The sequence below is a fragment of the Netta rufina genome, assembly GCF_964035555.1.
Source record: "Netta rufina genome assembly, chromosome: 1".
NCBI classification, from domain to species: domain Eukaryota; kingdom Metazoa; phylum Chordata; class Aves; order Anseriformes; family Anatidae; genus Netta; species Netta rufina.
The window spans coordinates 162,550,572-162,569,171 of NC_140123.1; the positions used below are offsets into that span (position 1 = coordinate 162,550,572).

An 18,600-nucleotide genomic window follows, 5' to 3' on the forward strand; every position below is an offset into this window, starting at 1 on the left:
GGTTTGGAGATTGTGTGGTGACAACCATGTCTCTGGAAAAGTCTGCAGATTCTTGCTGCTTCCCACTGTCAGCAGAAACAGCCTTAACCTGTTGATATGTGACTGCACATGCACGTAATATCATTGCTGTAACAAGCTTGTGTTTCCTGCATTGGGATTTATACTTAGATATTTTTGGGGAAAATAAATAAAATATAGAACACACAATTGTATTTCCCGGGGTGATTGCCATAGCAAGTGGCAGGCAGTATACAAAGAACCACAGGGTGACTTGGGTTGGAAGGGGCCTCTAGAGGACATCTGGCCCAACCCTTCCTCTTTGCCCAGGTGGCAGAAGGCTGTGTCCAGTCAGGCTATGGATGGATGAAGAGCCACAGCCTCGCTGGGCAGCTTCTTCCAGTGCTTGACCACCCTCATAGTGAAAAATATTTTCCCTCATGTCTAACTGGAATTTCCATTGCCTCAACTTGTGTCTGCTGCCTCTTGGCACAGATCCCCTCTCAGAAAAGTCTGACCCCATCTTCTCTGTACCCTCCACTGTGGTATGATATCCCCTAAAAGTCTTTATTTCTCATGCCTGTTACCATCTGGTTCTTTAAGCCCATCCTGCAGCTTTAGTGATATGTTCTTTTACTGGTAAGGGGCAATGTTTTGCTCAGGGATGTGGTGGAGTCGCCATCCCTGGGGGTATTTAAGAGCTGTGTGGATGTGGTGCCTGGGGACATGTTTTAGAGGTGGACTTGGTAGTGCTAGGTGATGGCTGGACTTTATGATCTTAAGGGTCTTTTCCAACCTAAATGATTCTATCATTCTATATCGGTATCTTCACTTTGGGAGTGAAGGAAGTCTGAGTAGACCAATCTATTGCGTACGTTGGGGTCTGAAAGGTGGAAACAATATGGTACAGACAGGTTGATGTTACTGGCAGGTTAGAGTGCCTCCATTCAGGATTGTGGTTGTATGTCTTTGAGAGGAAAAATGATTAGCACATTTAGATACATCAGATCCAGATTTTACAGAGGTGATTAGTCCTACACATCTCAGCTCTGGTATCATCTTCATCCTCCGCAATTCTGCCCACTCCTCTAAACTGGCAGCCTATACTTCCAGGGGACCTAGCACATAAACCCACAGTCTTACACATCATAACTCTTCAACTTGTGCTGGAGCACACGTGTGGAAGTGAGCTGTTAGGCTTTTGGCTTCTCCTTGTAAGGTATGTTAGAATCTTGCCAAATGCCAGAGGTTTGTATTTGCTTTATACTTACTCGAGACATTTATTTATTTATGTAAGATAGGTTTCCTATAAAAATGACTCAGAATCACGGAATGATTTGTATGGGAGGGACCTTAAAGCCCATCCAGTTCCAACCCCCTGCCATGGGCAGGAACACCTACCACCAGACCAGGTTGCCCAAAGCCCCATCCAGCCTGGCCTTGAGCACCTCCAGGGATGGGGCAGCCACAGCTTCTCTGGGCAGCTTGTGCCAGGACTTCACCACCCTCTGAGTGAAGAATTTCTTCCTAACATCTAATCTAAATTTGCCCACTTTTACTGGCTTTTACCCTCTTTTAATGGCTTTAAACAAGCCATTACCCCTTGTCCCATCACTGCACTCCCTGACAGTCCCTCCCCAGCTTTCCTGTAAGCCCCTTTAGGCCCTGCCAGGCCGCTGTCAGGTCTCTCCGGGGCCTTCTCTTCTCCAGGCTGAACAACCCCAACTCCCTCGGCCTGTCTTTGTAGGAGAGGTGCTCCAGCCCTCTGATCATCTTTGTGGCCCTCCTCTGGACTTTTTCTAACACTTCTGTGTCCTTGTGCTCGCCCCAGCGCTGAACACAGGGCTCCGGGTGGGGTCTCACAAGAGTGGAGTGGAGGGGGAGAACCACCTCCCTCAGCACCCTGTCCCTGCTGCTTTTGATGCAGCCCAGGATGCAGCTGGCTTTCTGGGCACAGTGCTGGCTCATGTTGAGCTTCTCATCAACCAACACCCTCGAGTCCTCTCCTCTGGGCTGCTCTCAATCCATTCTCTACCCATCCTATATTTGCACTTGGGATTGCCCCAGCCCAGGTGCAGGACCTTGCACTTGGCCTTGTTGAACCTCACAAGGCTCGCACAGAACCACCTCTCAAGCCTGTCCGGGTACCTCAGGATGGCCTCCCTTCCCCAGAGTCTTCAATTGGCCTTTTTTTTATTTTTTATTTATTTATTTATTTATTTTTGGTAAGGCTCCTTCATTACAGTGCACCCCGAAGCCCAGGAGGTGCAGAGCATTGCAGGGGGAGTGCACTGGTCCAGAGCAACTGTGTCTAGAGCAGCTGAGGCTTGAGGCAGTTTTCGGAAGCTGGTTATGTCCCTATTTCAAGCTCAGGCTAATAATTGCCCTTTAAAATCCCCCACTGGTGTGTTTGTTGTATGTTTTGGTTTTGTTTTTGCCTCAGGGAGACATTTCTAAATCACAAAATGAAGCAGACAGAGGTTAGGCTGCAGGGCCACCACTCCTCCCCAGCTGCATGTGGCCACTTGAGGTTTGGCAGCAGCTTTGGCTCTGCAGTGCAGTGACACAGCTTCTGTTTATTTGCTCCTTAATGAAAATAAATGGAGATCAGAGGATCCTCAAATGTAGAGCTGAACACCTGAAGGCTGTTCTGGATTGTCTGGGGAACAGCGAGCTACCTGCCACCTCTATTACCCTTTGCACCTGATGAGTCCCAAGTGCAGCACGACGAGCTTGGTTCAGGCAGGTGTGGGGTCACCCAGCTTGTCACCCTGCCTGCAGCTTCGCAGAGGTGTGCACAGCTAATTGCCAAGCCCAGGCAGACGCTCCTGCTGTTTTGGCTGAAGAGCTGGTGATGAGCACTGGCTTGTACCTAATTGCACTGGCTCTAGAACAGCTAATTAGAGGCTCATTTCCACACCTAACAACATAGCCAGGCAGTAGGTCTGCTCTGTGTTATAGCCACTGTGTTGTAATGTGTAGGAGCTGTCATGCTACAGCAGAGCTGTACAGAACCTCTGCAGTGGCCTCACTCCCATGGCTGCTTTTATGTCTGCCACTCCTGTGTTCCAGCTGCCCTCCTGCCTCAAACTTCTCCCCTCCTTCCCCAGTAGCCTGCTAGCTTTTTCCAGATTTTTCGTAAAAAGTTTCCTCAAGACCAACCAGTGAGCAGCGAAGGAAGTGGTGCTAGCACACAGGTAGCAATAACATGCTAACATGGTCATGTCACAGGATGTACTGCAGTAAGGTGCTCATCATACTCTCCTTCACATCATAAACACCTCCCACACAGCTTGCTACCATTTGGAATAGTTATTTCCTAGTTTCACACTACCCCAACACACCTGTTGTTTCACATTCATGTTCAGCCCATCTTAACCTAAAATCCTCCAGGTGAAGCACCAGCAGCTCTCCCTTGTGATGATCAAGGGAATGCATCTGCATAGTATATGGTGACTACTTCAAATTGTCTCCCCTGTTACGAAGCAGGCTGAAAGTCAAATGAAAATGAAATATTTCAGCTGTTTAACTACCGTCCTGGACTGGCCTTCAAAAGGGTGGGGATTGAGGGCTAATAAAGGCTGTTAATCCTTTAACATTAGCTACTCACATGGCTCTCCATGTACAAGCCAGTTTTGCCAAGTCTGACCTCAAGTGATGCAGTATTTAAGGTGGACATAGTAAAAGGCTCATTCCTGTAACAAAACCGACCAAATGTCATATGGCAAATGGATCTGGAGATGACAGGAGTCTTTAAAATCTGAAAGAGATGCTTTAAGCTGTAAAAACAGTAGATTCAACCCTGAGAAAAACTAACCTATTTTCCCCCCAATCTAAATAATAAGAAAGCACATGTAGAACATTTAATGTAAACCCTTGTGCATCTGCATCTTGTCCTCTTTCCTTTAGGAAAGAATGATTTGACCTCAGATTAACCAGCATGCGTCCCAAAACTCAGACTGCACAGGGCAATATATGCTTGATATTTAGGAATGAGAAGGAGAGGAGGAGGATGGAGAGTCAGCACTGCCTAAGGCACCAAGGCAGTGACAACCTGTACACATGAAGCACGCCAGACAGGTGATGGAAAGGTGAGGTCATGCTCTGCAGAATTCAGAGCTTTTAAACCCAAGCAGGATCTGCGAGGTAGGGCCCCCCCTCACAGAATAGCCCAGCAAACGTCCACCTGGGAGTGCTACCACAGCCTCAGCCAGACTGACGGGACGTGCTCCAGAGGAGTTATCACCCCTTGCACTTTGGCACCGATCTTCACATGACTGTGTGAACACAGCTGTGTGCATCCCAGCATACGCAGGAGGCAGTGCTGGGACACAGCCCAGCCCTCTTGGATTCAGCCCCAAATCCTGGCTGCTGCAGACTGATGAATACCTCAGCATACCAGCTTTATCCTGAATTTTAAAACCAACTTTTAGCCTTTCTGTTTGTAATGGCTGTTAGCATGTCCTCAGCATAACCACTACACTTTGAGCCTGCAGAGAGCTGCTACTGACAGCTCAGAGACGTGACTGATCTTATTTATTTTCACAGCATTTTTAATTCCAAGGCACCACGCGAGCAGCACTACTCATCAAGAACTGAGATGTGTCAGGGGGCTTTACTCTCTCTGCGTTTTAAACACTTCACAGAAAAAAATAAGCCAAAGTTTACTGCTGTGCCTGCATCTCTCTGGGCAATTTGGGAGTGTGTGGCCACTGCTGTTGTCCTCATAAAGAGATGGAAGAGCCCCATTTCACTCTCTGCAAAGAAATTCCTCTTTCATTGCCAGCCCAAGATGAAAAATAGTAGAGGAAAGTAATCATTGCCAGGATGCTGGGAGGCACTTGGTGAGTTTTGCAGGTCACACCCTGAGATACATAGGTTGCCAGTGATGTGTCCTCTCTGCATCTCTTCCACAGCCTATGCTAGGCAAGGTCACTGAACATTACACGCCTGAAGTGTAGTTGTGAGGTGAGGTTAACCATTAAAAAGCCACAGACAAAAATATTCCTTAAGATTTTATAAATGTTTAAAACCTGGAACTTTTAAAAGTATAAATTGCTCAACCGGTATGTCAAGAAGCACTGCTGAGGGAAGGGGAAGTTAACAACAACAAACCACTTCAACACGGTGTCTCTCCATTCTGCTTTGAAAGCCGCTCCACTGAAAGAGGTGCAGCCTCTTCACATGACTGGTGTATCCAGCAATGCTTGATAAAACTTTAGCAAACAGAGATACTATTTACAAATCTTCATCATCGAAGGTCTCAGTGCACCTCAGCATCACAGTCTCATAATCAAACTGAAGATCTTCTTCCTGAAATGCCCCCCCCAAAGCCAGGTAAGGTTAAAAAACAGAGGAGCTGATTGTGTTTCCAAGTGATTGGTTGGTCAAGCTGGCAGGTGTCAGCTCATGTGCCTCTCTGAATCAGCAGCTTGTCACTCAAGTGCCTGAGGTGCCTGACAAAGAATGTCTCAGATTCCCAACCAACTTCACTCTAAAAACGACAGGGCTTCACCCTGCCTCTACTTACATCATTTGGACTCGTGTTATTGACTGTGGTAGCAAGCATGTCACATAACACGCTCTGAAGATACGAGAGCTTCCTCGAGCCCTCAACTTTTACTGACTTCAGGCTTTGCTGCTTTTAGCAATCGAAGGAAATAGTCTTCTTGACCAGCTCAGAGAGCATAAGTGGCTCTTGAGAAATCAAAGCCTATGAGATGAAAGCATTTGTGTCTGCAATCAATCCAGTCCACCTTCTGCATTGATGCAAGACTTGTCAGGGAAAGACTGCTTTTAAAAATAGGTGATATTTATAAAATGTATAGCTTAAGGAGCACTAAATCGCTCTTGCTTGCAAAATGACTCATCTAAAATCTGTAATTTTAAAAGAAAGCGTGCATCTGAAGATACAAAGGTACTCAATACAATTTAGAAAAAAAAAAGCAGACTTTCACTTAGATACTTTAAAAACTTTGAACTTCAATCCAAATAAACTTTTAGCGCCTATACTGCTTAGCATCTCTTATTATGTTGTCTCATGACAACAGCTCTGGACAGCTGACAAGAGTGTTTAACTATTCCCACGCTCAGAAATATTTCTGTACCATGTAGCTTCCACGCTCCTGTTGTCATTTTGGGGCCAAAGTCCTTTTAAGAGCACTCCCTTTCTTTGTCCATTGGTTTCCTCCCTCCTCCTGTGTGATTCTTTCTCAAGCATTTTACATCACTGGGGTGCGTGACCTTGGCAGCCCTGAGCACCAGGGCAGCAGCTCAAGAGGAGCTGCACTCAGTGGAGCTGCGACTACAAAACAGCAGGCACACACAACCCAACACTTTGTACCTGGATAGTTAACTGCAAATGGCGTAACGCAGAACTGGTACATACTGACCAGCAATAAAATGTGTCACCTCACCAGCTCTGCAGGAAACCACAGGCTGCCTTTCACATCCAGTCAAGTACACATTGGTTACCTTGCCTTTGTACTTACCTGCTGCCCACCTCTGTATCACCTACCATGTGTGTGCACAGTGCACCAGGACTCCACTTACCTTGGGATAACCTATGCCACCGGCACTGCCCAAACTCCTGGGCTGGTGTACCGACATGGGCACTGTGGTCTGCAGGGACTCAGTCACACCCACAAGGTGAGCAAATGACTTGTCTTGTAACCCAGACAAGTCCAGGAGTCTCCAGAGCCCTGTGTAAACCAATTTCTGGGCTAAGCTGTGTAGCCTACACTGAGCACTCTGCTTCTGCCAGTCAGTGTTTCAAGCTAGCTGAAATGCTTCCTCGGCCCACTCAGCAGTCACTTCCCTAACTGCCTCCAACTATTTGCTCAGAGACAGAGCTGAATTTCTGCTCACAAAACAAACAAAAAAAAAACTCTTGTCAGTTGTATTTTTTTCCCCCTTCTTGGCAGGATTCTCTAGATGTGCTGTACTGCAGTTATCTAAACCAAAACAGATTGCAACCTTCATATTATCAGTACTCTCTAGCCTGGGTGATTTCTGCTCAAACTCCCTTTTTATTGTCTCATCACAAACAACCAAAAGGTCCTGGGGGGAAAAAAAAAAAAAAAAGTGCACACAGTCTTTTACTTCCTTTTGGATGTGCAGTTCTCAGTCAACTGCCAATCTGCTGTATTTCACTACCACTCATGCCACAGTCTGGGAGCTGTGAGATGGGCTTGGGCTCACATTTAACAGTACAGCACCAAGCAGGAGGACAAAATCAGCACTAAGGCATGACAATCGTAACTCAAAAATACTGTATCTTGCCTACAGTTGATCTTTCTTTTCTAAGCATCTTCAGTTCATGGTCATTTACATAAACACAGGAAGAGCCTTGTGTTTATGCAGAACACAGTAATTCACAGACCAAAGGGCTGTGTAGATCAGCACCTTGTCTCTGACAATGGCCAGGAGTGGATGTTTAGACAAGAAATGCAAGAATATAGCATACAATATGCTCTGTTCCACAATACATGCTGCTGCATTCTGGCACACTGCTGTGAGGAGGTTCTGAACTGGGAATTGCATCTAGACTTTCAGGTATACTGCCAATAGACTGATTGGACTATGTTGTTATCATTTCAGTGGGTTCTTTCTAGTTTTGGTCTTAGAGCAATAAACAATCATTCTGTGTACCAAATCCATTTAGGATCAAAATTCTCTCATGCTACCCATCAAGTCTTTTTTTTGCTGAAGAGTCCTACTCTGGTAGCTCCTGTTTAATAGCTTTTGCTGCGTCTGCTGCCATGCTCTGTGCCCCCTCTAATGCTAATATCTCCATGAGATAGTGGGAACCAAATGGCACACAGAAATCATTATGTGAGAATTTTAGGAAGTGGTGCAATACTAGTTTCTGTTTTGTGGTTGTTTTGGGGGGAGTCTCAATTACCCTTCATCACAAACATTCTGTTTTCTTTAAAGGAACATCTGCTCATGTAACAAAGAGCAGGTGGAAGCTAGATGATAGCAAAAAATAAAATAAGATAGAACAGTGGCCATTGAACAGAGGCACAACTGACTCTGAGCCCAAACAAGCATGTTCCTGCTGAGGGATCTCTCCCTTTTGGTCCTCTACCCACGCGCGAGATCTCAGATACCTCCTTGGCAAGAGGACAAGAACAGGAGGAAGAACAGTGCAAACACAAAGACTTCTAGCTCAGTGAACCTGCAACAGCAGGCTGAGGGTAAGGCACAGCACAGCAGCTGCTCTCTTTTAAGAGCTGTTCTCTTTTAAGAGCATAATTACCCTGCTCTTAAGGCCTGCCAGATAGGGGCTGAGGGTAGGGAACCTGGCACCAAGACAAAGCACAAGGCGGTCCCTATTGAGCTCAGAATCAAGAGGCTTTGAGTTATGGAGAGAGCAGGCACTGCTTTACCTGCTTACATGAGATCACTCCAGCTTTTCAACCTGCAACTTCAATTAATAAAACATTAATAATAAAAAATCCTCACATCATTTGGATTTTTAGTAAGATTCTGAGCATGACACCTCAAACCTTGTGTCTTACAGAGGCAACCCTAGTGACCTTTGGACTGACACATCTGAAGTGATAAACCCCAACCTCTTGTTTTAAAAGGAGCTGAACGATATGATCTGAAGCACGGAAAACACAAATCCCTGTCTGACGGTGACATAAATACACTGCTCCTTCTCTAAGGAACCCTTTGGCAAAGCTTACCTGGCAAAACTGTGCATTAGCAAAGAAAAGGCTTTTTAGGAACTCAGTGATCTGCAGATAGAGTCTGTGGTCATCCTCTGGATTTTCAGAAGTGCAGCTTGCAAATGCTGAACTAGAAATGGAACCCAAAGTTATGTTTAAGGTCTCATTCCCTCTTTTCTTCTCCTACTTACTTTCCCTCCTCCGTATTTTACTTATAAATTAAAGATGACTTAAATTGTTTTCAAGACAAACCTGATAATAAAGACAATGGATATAAAAGATAGGGAGGAGTGGAGGTGTATGTAGCGAGAAGGTATTGTCTAACAAATGAGAGGAAGAACAGAGAACTGCAGTACAAGAAGCCACTGTCACAACAAAGAGATCCACTGATACATTACAGCTGCGGTAACTGTTTTAGGGAAAAGTATACAGCCGTCGTAACAGAGAGCAACAATGGCTTTTGGTAGTCTATTTTGTAGGCTTGTTCAGATGAACACCACTGACTTCTTTTGTAAAGTCAGAGAGAGAACATAATAAAAACGTGGTCATGAAATGACACGTTAGCTGTCACTGGCAAGTTTGGTAATGGGCAGCTTTGGTAACAAGCTCAGATCATCACTCTGCATCTCACCTCCATATTCCCCCTGGGATCTTACAAAGTTCTGCTACCACACCTCTGTCCAGAATTAAAAGGCATAGGGTGATAGGAAAAAGAAGGGAACAGGATAAATGTTGTCTACTGAAATACTAATCTAGTTTGGGGCTAAAACAAGACTGAAAAGATGATGGTAATACACTGCAGTATTAATGAATGCTTTTCTTGTTTCAAAAGCAAACAGCAATTGTGACCTAATCAACATTATTTAGTGGATACATGTTTTGTTAAAGCTGTATGATGTATTCAAGAGTATTCTGATCAACAGTCTGAACAAAGTTATTTCCATTCATGCTGTCCTGAAAGTGCAAAGAGGAACTGGGGAGAAATAGTGAAGATGCATGCTAAAGATATGTGCATTTTTAAGTATGGAAAAATAAGTAAAAACTGGGTCAAAAAGGGGATTAAAACACTACTTAGAAAGAGAAAAAAAAACTGAGACTAAGCAGCAAGAATACATAAGAGAGGAGTCATAATGTGATTTTCCTCTTGAGGAAAGAAACCCTTTTCTTTCTTTGGTCTAATGGGAAAATCAAAGGCAGTTTTGTATCTGACATGTTCTTTCCTAGGTAACTGTGATCTGACCTGCAGAGGAAAGACCTATTATTATTTAATAGGTCTTGTGTTTCTTTGATGTTACTGCTCAGGTCAACCGCACTTTAGCTTGATCATCTCCTTCTGATGAAATTAGAGTACTTGAAAAAGGTTAAGGGAGACATTATTAAAAAAATATATTATTTTTGTCTCATTAAGTGAGAGTGCAGTTCATGATTAGCTGACTTATCCAGCGAATGTCTTATGGTCCTCATAGACCTGGTAAGTGAGAGAGAAAAGGAAAACATTACAAATCTTGTAATTTGAAAGATGTAAAGCTATGCAGAGTGGAGGGAAAAAAAAAAAAAAAAAAAAAGGTTTATCCATTTATCCAGAAGGAGGACTCCTGGATTTACCAGGAAGAGTTGCTAAGAGTGCTCTGGTTATCCCAAAGTGACCAGGCAGCCTCAGTAAGCAAAGCTTCCTGGTTTTGCTGTAATGCCTATTAATCATTCGACTCGTACACCTTAACAGACAGCACTATTGTGAGCACAATTGCTGTATGCTACTATTTCAACCATCTACTAAAAGTTAGGCATAAAAAAGAGAGTTAGGCTTGTTGACTTATTCCATGAAAACTTGCTGTGGAGTATCGACTGTCAGCTATTAAGTCATTCTGTTTCATAAAAGGGGTGGGTTTGTAATTTACCTCTGGCTAGACATTCCCCGAGTCTCATTTGTGTTGAGGAAACCGGCAGCAACATCAAACGCATCTTCAAACATTACCTGTCAGGGAAAACACTTTGAATGTCAATATATCCAGCCACTAAACAGCTTTATCTAGGGCATAATTTTTAATAATTAAGTCTTTAAAAGCATGATATTCCTTCCTTCCATTTAACAGGTATGTTTACTGCTACAGTAAACCTACAGGGTTTTGCGGAGACAGGAATAAGGAGGAGTAACCATATTTCATGACTAGGAACACAAGGTTAGTCCGTTCCCTTAGGCCTGTGCTTCAACTTCCAAGCATTAGACCTGCATTACATCTCCCAAAACATCAGTAAAAACATGAATTTTAACAGTGCTTTTCAGACTTGACTGTGGGCTGTGGCATTGTTTATGGCTGGGGATCTCAGCTGCATCAGCCGTTCTCCACAAATCCAATTCCAGTATACTGTCTGGCTTACAAAGGAGTTTGGATTCTCCATGTGACAGACCAATAAGCTCATTAGTTCACACTGCCATAACGTAGATCACACACTGTCTGTGCCAGAAAGTACTGCACATGCAACATCCCCATGACATTTGTTAAGTAGGTAAGCAATATGAATTGCCTAAGTGTCCTGTGACTCAAAAAGAGCTCGTCAATGCAATGTACTTATCTGCCAAAGGTGAACCTCTGTCCTTCCCTTGCAACTAATAAAATTACACACATCTTTGAGCAGCTAGTTGCTTAAGTAATCAGAGCTCCAGATCGGTTTAGGAAGAGTTGGCTGCTATTTGATCTCTCTATTTTTTTTTTTCTTAAACACATGCCCTGGCCTACACAGTCGCTGAATTCTTGGCTCTGCAGAAATGCATGGAATGGGCAGTCACTAGTCCTGTATCATTGAAACTGGTCTACAAATACCTTCTCAGGGCTACCAAGTGCTTTGATTACCAGGAGAAAAAAAAAAAAAAAAAAAAAAAAGCAGGCAAGAACAGTGCAGGTCTTGGGAAACCAGGCATTTCTTCTGCATTTAACTCACATGTCCTCCTTGGAGGACTTGCAGAAGACAGCAACTGTATAATCCTCCTTCCTGCTCCTGACTCCTGGGCAAGTTAGAGCAAATTTTAAACTGTTACCTAGCACAGAAACTCCACAGGTATGTGAAGACCAGCAGGATTACTGCCATAGCACTCCTACAGCTTGCTTTTTATCTTACTAAGAGAGAATTCAATGCAGACATTTACTCAGACTGTTTATTGTCTCCACATATGCATTCAAGTGGTCTTGGGAAAGCTTAATTACAACTACTGTATGGCTCCAATTAAAAGCTGCAGTGCCAATTAGCAACTTGGCTTGGGTTTCAGAAGCAGAGGATGTGTGTTACTGAGCACTTACTTCCTCCGGTGTGGAGACTGAGGAACCACTGGCTTCCTCACTGTTACCTTGACTGTCCCTCATGTCACCATCACTGCACACAGGTTCTTGGCAAGCAGCCTTCGGATCCAGGAGGAAATCTCTCTGGCTACAGTACTGCAAGACGCTGTCTCTCCTTTCTTCAGAAAGTTCTTGCCAGAGGTGTGAAATAGCCATGGAGATCACAGGCAGAGGTGCCTCCTTAGTGCAAACAACTCCATGCTCTATCAGCAGGTCTACTGTGTGCTTATAAACATACAGGTACCTGTAAGAAAAGGAAAAAAGGAGCATCTCAACACCAAGCTATCAGGCAGCCATCTGCTGTAAATCAGTGTGGAGGGACAAGACATCCAGTGCCAGCAGAACACCAAAGGCTTGACTCAGTTGCAACCTCGGCTATAGTCAATGCTGAGCTGTTACAACATATGTGGTGGAAATGACCTTCACCCTTGCACAAGATGCAGTTCCTCGTGTCAAGTTTTAGAAAATCCAAAAGTGAAACAAACTGTTGTGAAACAGCGGACCACAGACGATAACAGAAACCATGCTGACAAACTGAGCCCTTCTGAGCACTCCTGCCTGAGCCAGCTGGTCTCAGAGCAGACGTGGTGATCCCCCTTTAGCTCAGGATGCCAGCTAAGGAATCTTCCCTGGGATTGAGTCACTGCTTTCTACTTGGGAGGTAAGCCAAGGATATAATTAATTACTAATCTGAGGTAATGTTAAATTTTGACTTTGCAGATCAGTAACTACTGTGCAAGGTCTGTTGTTAAACAGTTGAATTGACACCTTAATGGACTTGTCTAATAAAGTTGCCGTGCTGAACTGACCTGACTATTGTAGCTGTTACCCAGAAAGATCCTGTCATGCCATCACAACCATCAGGAGAGCAGGGAGTAGCTGTGATCTGAAACTACTTCACTGACTTCTCCCTCTGAGACTTCATACAATTATTGAACGTTGCGCAACACTGCCTGAAGATTTTAGCAACTCCGTTCTGCCAAGATTTCATCTGCAAAAAACAGGCTCCAGCCAGAGCCTCAGCAGGATTGCCTCAGAACAGAAGCTCCAGACTGCTACGGGCTGTACTTGTTGCATAGGCAAACCTCATTCTGGCATTTCATAAATTTTGCATACTTGCCTTTGTATCCTGAGGCTCTTGCACTGCAAGTCACTTTTTATACTTTTACTGGCATTGCAGTACTCGTAACTCTTGGCTGAGGTCATACCCTGATGCATTAGGTACAACACATGCAGACAGAAAGAGATTAACTTGGCCTGGAAGGTCTGACTTGAGAGGGCATGGGCTCTCAGTTTCCTCCACCTTACATCTGAGGAATTGCATTCCTGAGACTGACTTCTGTGATGTCTATCATAAAATTGCCAATTGAACATTAATGTTGTAATTTCAATCTGGTGACCAAAACACAGGAAGAGCCTGCTTCTTGTTAGCACCATGTGGCACACTGAACCAGGGGTAATGACACCTACTTTAGAAAGCAGCACTGAAGGTTATTTTATGTTTATTAGATGATTAGAGCTTCTCGGATGAAACTAACAAGTTCAAAGGAGCAAAAAGCAAGAGCTCTATAAACAGCAGTCACTGTTACTAAGTTTTACTGGGCTCAGGATGATTCCCTGGAAGTTGTCCCAGTCAGGCACATTTCCTGACTAACTCAACTACTGCACAAGAAATTAACTCCAAAGAGCTGTCTCTTGGTTGTTGTAAATACTTGTTTTAGTAAACTGATATTGAAAATATAAAGCAATCCCCCACACAAACATGTTTAACCTCCAATTTCCACACTGTGAAGTCTTTTCCAACATTTTTATGGCAAATACCGTAGGGGGAATAAGCAGTCTCATGTCAGCTGCTGCCCTCACCAAGAATTCTGTGCAGTTTCTCAAACAGCTCCAAATGAAGGCTCTGGAGTTTCTCAAACAAAGCATGAATCACAATCAGACTGCTTGCTAAAGAAATTAACCTTGGACAAACCATGACTCAACAACTTCCTTCCCAGCTGGAAGGACACAACCACACTCTGCACAGGACGGAGCAGTGCCTAGTCCTACTGCTTGCAGCTGCAGGACGTGGCTAAAAGGAAGTGCTCTGTAGAAGCTCAATGCCTTTCAGGTGCTGCCCAAATAACTGGACCAGACTATCACCAAGAAGCTGTTTTGTTTGCTGAAGACTCCCTACTATTTTATGCACGTTGTCATTGATCATTTTGTGAGAAGAATTAGCTGTGAAACAAGTGCAGCCTGCAATAAAACTGCAAGGTAAGTGCCAGGAGCCCACAGAGCCCTATAAAGGCTCTGTCTATACTGTCAGTGAAGAAGGGGAAAGACAAGTGTTTATGGCTCCGTTGCGCAGCCTTTGATGAAGTAGGGCTTCCTTCCCCAGAAAAACTTGATTCAGCACATTTCAAGGTCTTGTAAATGATACCTCACTACAGCCACCTCCGGCTCTCGCAGGAGCAAAAGAGGGCACAGTAGCGGTAGGCTGGTGCCATCTGCTGGCAGAGCTGCAGCCTCATTTTGATGAATAATCCAAGACAAATTTATAAAAAAACACCAGTTCAAAGAAATAAAAAAATAAAGACACCACGTAAATTTATAGTGGTGAAGCTCTAGAAGAGCACTGACACACTTTAACATTTTTTTCCACTCTTTCTTGAGAATGGGCGAAAAAAACCTGCTTGGATTTTCCAAGGCTGGGAGAGCAGGGGGCTGAAAGGATGCCCGGAGTCCATTCACGTGGCAGCCATGGGCAAGGGAACTGGGAGGTGCTCAAGCTTCACTGCCAACAGGGCCAAAATTGCTGGCACAAGGCTTCTGCAAGGCAGATGCAGGCTCCAGCAGGGTTTCACGTACAGCAGTGACTGGATGCAGCGTGTATGCAAATGGAAAAACTGAAGGCAAGTTGGGGTGCACCTACCGTTCAAATTCCACCAGATCTGGGGATGAAGCGCCTGGGTGCTGGCTGAATACTGGCTTCCCATCCTCTTCCATTGTTTGTTTTTCACATTCTTGTATCAGATACCAGATGGAGTCACTCTCACTCACAGCTCCTGAGGGTGATGCAGTGCTGAAAAGAACACACAGGGAAAAAAAGCCACAAACAACTTCTTAACTGGATTAATAACAGCCTTGCCATGGTCACTCCAGAGTCCAGGGCCATGCTTCCTAAGCAGGTTTTCCCTCCTCCTTTTGCTTTGCAAGCAAATGAGGTCTGTGGTGGAAACGAGCTGTGCAGGAGGGGAAGGAAATACAAGCACTGACTGGAAATGAGACCAACAAGATGCACAGAGTGCATCTCTGTGGAGAAACTTTCTGAAAAGGTTCACCAACTTGAAGAGAATCTATTGTCCTCCCCACCTGAACCAACCAGTGCCCACCGACCAAAGGAGAACACTTGGGAGAAACTTTCTGAAAAGGTTCACCAACTTGAAGAGAGTTGGTGCAATCCAACTCTCCGCGTGGGACTACAGGGGTCCACGTGAAATCTCTTCATCTTTTCCTCATGATGAAAGGCCTCTGCTTAGAAATTCAGTAACAATGACAGAAAGGCTCAGAGATGCTGGAATGGAAGCAAATGCGAAGTATTATCCTGATTCCTTGATTGGTATAAGCCCTTACCTGTGATTGTTGAAGTACCCCTTGACATATTCCTCCTTGACTTCACCCAGGCTGGACGGGTTCCCCTCCTCCAGACTGAAGGACTCTGTTGTCAGCAGAAAAGTAACTGTCATATCAATGGAGCGTTTGGCTTCCCTCTCATCCTCAATCCCAATCAAGCAGAGTAATTCTGACAACTGGTCCTTCATGAGCCAGAGCTCTTCATTAGGCAAAAGTGCTGTGAAATGAGACCCCCCTGCCTCTCCTACAATGTGACTGGCATTACTGGGAGTTTCTGAGCATTGAGGAACTCAGAATCTCATGCTGTCTTCATGACATTGACATGACAGAACTGATGGTGAAAGCAATTAGCAAATCAAACACCCAGGCAAGTACCAGTCAATTCAGTTACACGATTGCCATGTAATGAGCAAACTGCACATAAAAACTCCTGACAACCAACTCTGTGATTCAGCAACAGTATGAACTGTACATATATGCAAGTAAATCAAAGGGGAAGTTTAGCCCAGAACCCTCCTCAACCAGCCCCACTGCTTGTGATGCCTTCAAATCTGCTCTGGCAAACTACTCCTCCTTCCTGTGACTTTTTCAGGTTACCTGAGGATGTGGGTTCAGAGTTTGCTCTGTGACTTGTAATTGATGCAAACAACTGGAGGTGCAAGTTGCATGAATAGCAACGTGCTTTTTCTATCCGACCATATTTTGCAGACTCCCGCTGTGCTGTGGCTGGGAGCACACACTCTCCTGCAGCCCCTGCAGCCCATGCACACAGCCTGGGGACCCACACCAGCCCCAGGCTGGCCAGGCAGGAGGTGACGGGGTGATCATACAGCCCCTGCCCCGAGTGCCTGCTGCTGTGGGACAGCAGGCATCACTTGTTGCCTTCCTCCGCCTGGCCCTGGAATGACTGGGGACCTCTGAGGTGCAGCGCTCAGTAGGTTGGTAGACACTGTGCTGCCCCTCACTTACTGCTACAGTCACATTGAAGTTCAATCCTCAGTGGGAGCAGCCACGCACCCGTCTCTGTTTAACAAAAAAATAAAAGCCACACCCAGGCAAAAGCTTGCAGTACCTTTCATCTTCAGCAAAGAACCCAAGGTTTGCTCCAGCTCCTGGATATATTTCTTAGACGTACACAAAACCTGATACTAAACAAAACAAAAATCAAACAAACAAAAAAAAGAAATCAGAACTGACTGCTCTCTGCTCTGACTAAATTCATGTTTTAACATGCCTTGGTGGTTTTTTTTTCCCCACTTTTTCTTCATTATCTCAACGTCTCTGAGGAAACAACTGTGTTGTTTCACGAGCTTCCTATACCCTAATTTGAAGGGGAAAGAACCACCAACAACGCAAAATTAAATACAGAATATAAATATTCTATATGATAAACACGTTATGTAATACATTAACATAATACTGAGTCATGTAGACATTTGCTACTTCCGTCTGATCTCTCACCAGCAAATGTTCTTGTTTGGACCATTCCCTCCTTGAAGCATGTCCAGAACTCCCATGCCTGCAGCATGTCTTGTTGGATGTCTGCTGACTTAAGGCATGAGACTTTACCATTCACTTCTGATGAGGGTTTCAATAGGAGCCCTTGCCATGTTCTACTCTCAGCTACGCTGCTGTGAACTGGAATAACTTCAATGCTTCAAATCATTCATTCATCATTTACAGCAGGCACAGTGAAAAACATACGGCTGATGCCTTTAAACATACCTACCCATCTCAAAAATATTTCAAGATTTACATGCTCAGTGAGACCATCCAGTCACCTTAGACAGAAGGTCTACCTTGCAGAGCTTTCACACCAGTTATTTCAGCCAGGCATTAAGCACTAGACTTAGGAGTAAGCTTCTGTATTTAAGCCCTTGAAGATACTGATCTTCCTTGGATCCCAAAAGTCATGTGATGGGCACGATACTATGAAACAGCAGTTCCAAGAACTGGTATGTGCAAATAGTACGGTCAGATCAGACAAAACAAGTACCCGTTTAGTCTTGGTTTCGGGTGTTATGGCGACTTCAGCTTAACTTGCATCTCCTTCAGAACATGGCAAACCAAACCCTTACCTCAGACTTCACAAAACGTAAGGGGCCCTGTCCTACAGCGCAGCATTTAGTATGTTGAGAATCACAAGGCACTTTACAAGGATGATTCTCATCTTAAACCAGCATTTTACAAACCAGAAAACTGGAAGTAACCCGTCTAATGGCTTGGTGGCAGAGCTGGGAAGAGGAATCCTCATAGTTCTTCCTCTGCTTTGGGTACACTACTATCCACCTTTTCAGTAGCACTTTTGCTTAATCTCTTCTTTATAAGCTTTTTTTTTTTTTTTGATTAAGTAGTTTCTTAGTTTTTTTTTTTCTTAGTTTTATTTTTTTTTTCCTGCCTTAACTTTCTCAGTCCCTTAAGGACAAAACGCACTTCAAAGGATGAATGAATTCTCTCCTCCCTGTAACAACTTCTGTCCCTGAACCCGCTACCTCCCGTTCCATACCGAAACGCTGTGAAATCAAGACAGTTTAATCATGGGACCCCCTGATTTGTCTCCGGAACACGGCCACGAGGAAGCTGCAAAAAGAACACAGCGTAAGAAGCGTGCAGACGAGCCACATGACAAGCCCGTGACCCGGACCACAGAGCCAACAGCTCGCTCGGGATGAGCTGGCAGCTGCAAAGAAGAAAAAGGCTCCGGGAGAGCTGCCTGGAGGGGAACGAAGCGTTTACCGGCATCCCTACGGGCACCGCCGCCACCCCCATCGGCGGCCGCAGGGCCCCGCGCTGCCCTCCTCGCCCCATCCCGCGCTGCCCGGCCGCCCCCAGCAACACGTGGCGCACGTGGCGGGCGGCCAATGGGAGCGCGGCCGCGGCCCCGCGGCGGCCAATGGGAGCGAGGGGAAAAACGCGGGCTGCGGCCGCCGGCTGGGGAAGGGAGGGAGAGCACGGGCGGGTTTGCGCGCACGGCC

At 45.0% G+C, this 18,600-nt stretch overlaps 1 protein-coding gene across 3 annotated transcripts; it reads right to left on the bottom strand.

Annotated features, from left to right (window-relative positions):
* Window positions 1-5,038: 5,038 nt before the first annotated feature.
* On the bottom strand, window positions 5,039-18,472 carry STRA8 (stimulated by retinoic acid 8). Of its 3 annotated transcripts, XM_084305867.1 has the most exons (8): window positions 18,362-18,472; window positions 16,698-16,773; window positions 15,626-15,710; window positions 14,925-15,074; window positions 11,969-12,251; window positions 10,571-10,647; window positions 8,691-8,802; window positions 5,039-5,310 (listed from the first exon to the last, which is right to left on the bottom strand). In XM_084305867.1, the coding sequence occupies exons 1-8, from the start codon at window positions 18,431-18,433 to the stop codon at window positions 5,236-5,238; spliced, it is 930 nt and encodes a 309-aa protein (XP_084161993.1). In that variant the 5' UTR covers window positions 18,434-18,472; the 3' UTR covers window positions 5,039-5,235. The 3 variants fall into 3 exon arrangements, with proteins under 3 accessions (XP_084161993.1, XP_084161992.1, XP_084161994.1); XM_084305866.1 differs by having other exon boundaries at window positions 5,039-8,802; XM_084305868.1 differs by lacking the exon at window positions 18,362-18,472 and adding an exon at window positions 17,355-17,449 and having other exon boundaries at window positions 5,039-8,802.
* Window positions 18,473-18,600: the final 128 nt, after the last annotated feature.

Excerpts from the sequence above, each read along its gene's own strand:
- STRA8 (XM_084305866.1), bottom strand. The coding sequence starts at position 18,433 with ATGGGGCGAGGAGGGCAGCGCGGGGCCCTGCGGCCGCCGATGGGGGTG. Across the intron at positions 16,774-18,361 it reads CGGTGCCCGTAGGGATGCCG|TATCAGGTTTTGTGTACGTC; the intron begins GTAAACGCTTCG and ends TGTTTTGTTTAG. Across the intron at positions 8,803-10,570 it reads CGGGGAATGTCTAGCCAGAG|TTCAGCATTTGCAAGCTGCA; the intron begins GTAAATTACAAA and ends TTCCATTTCTAG.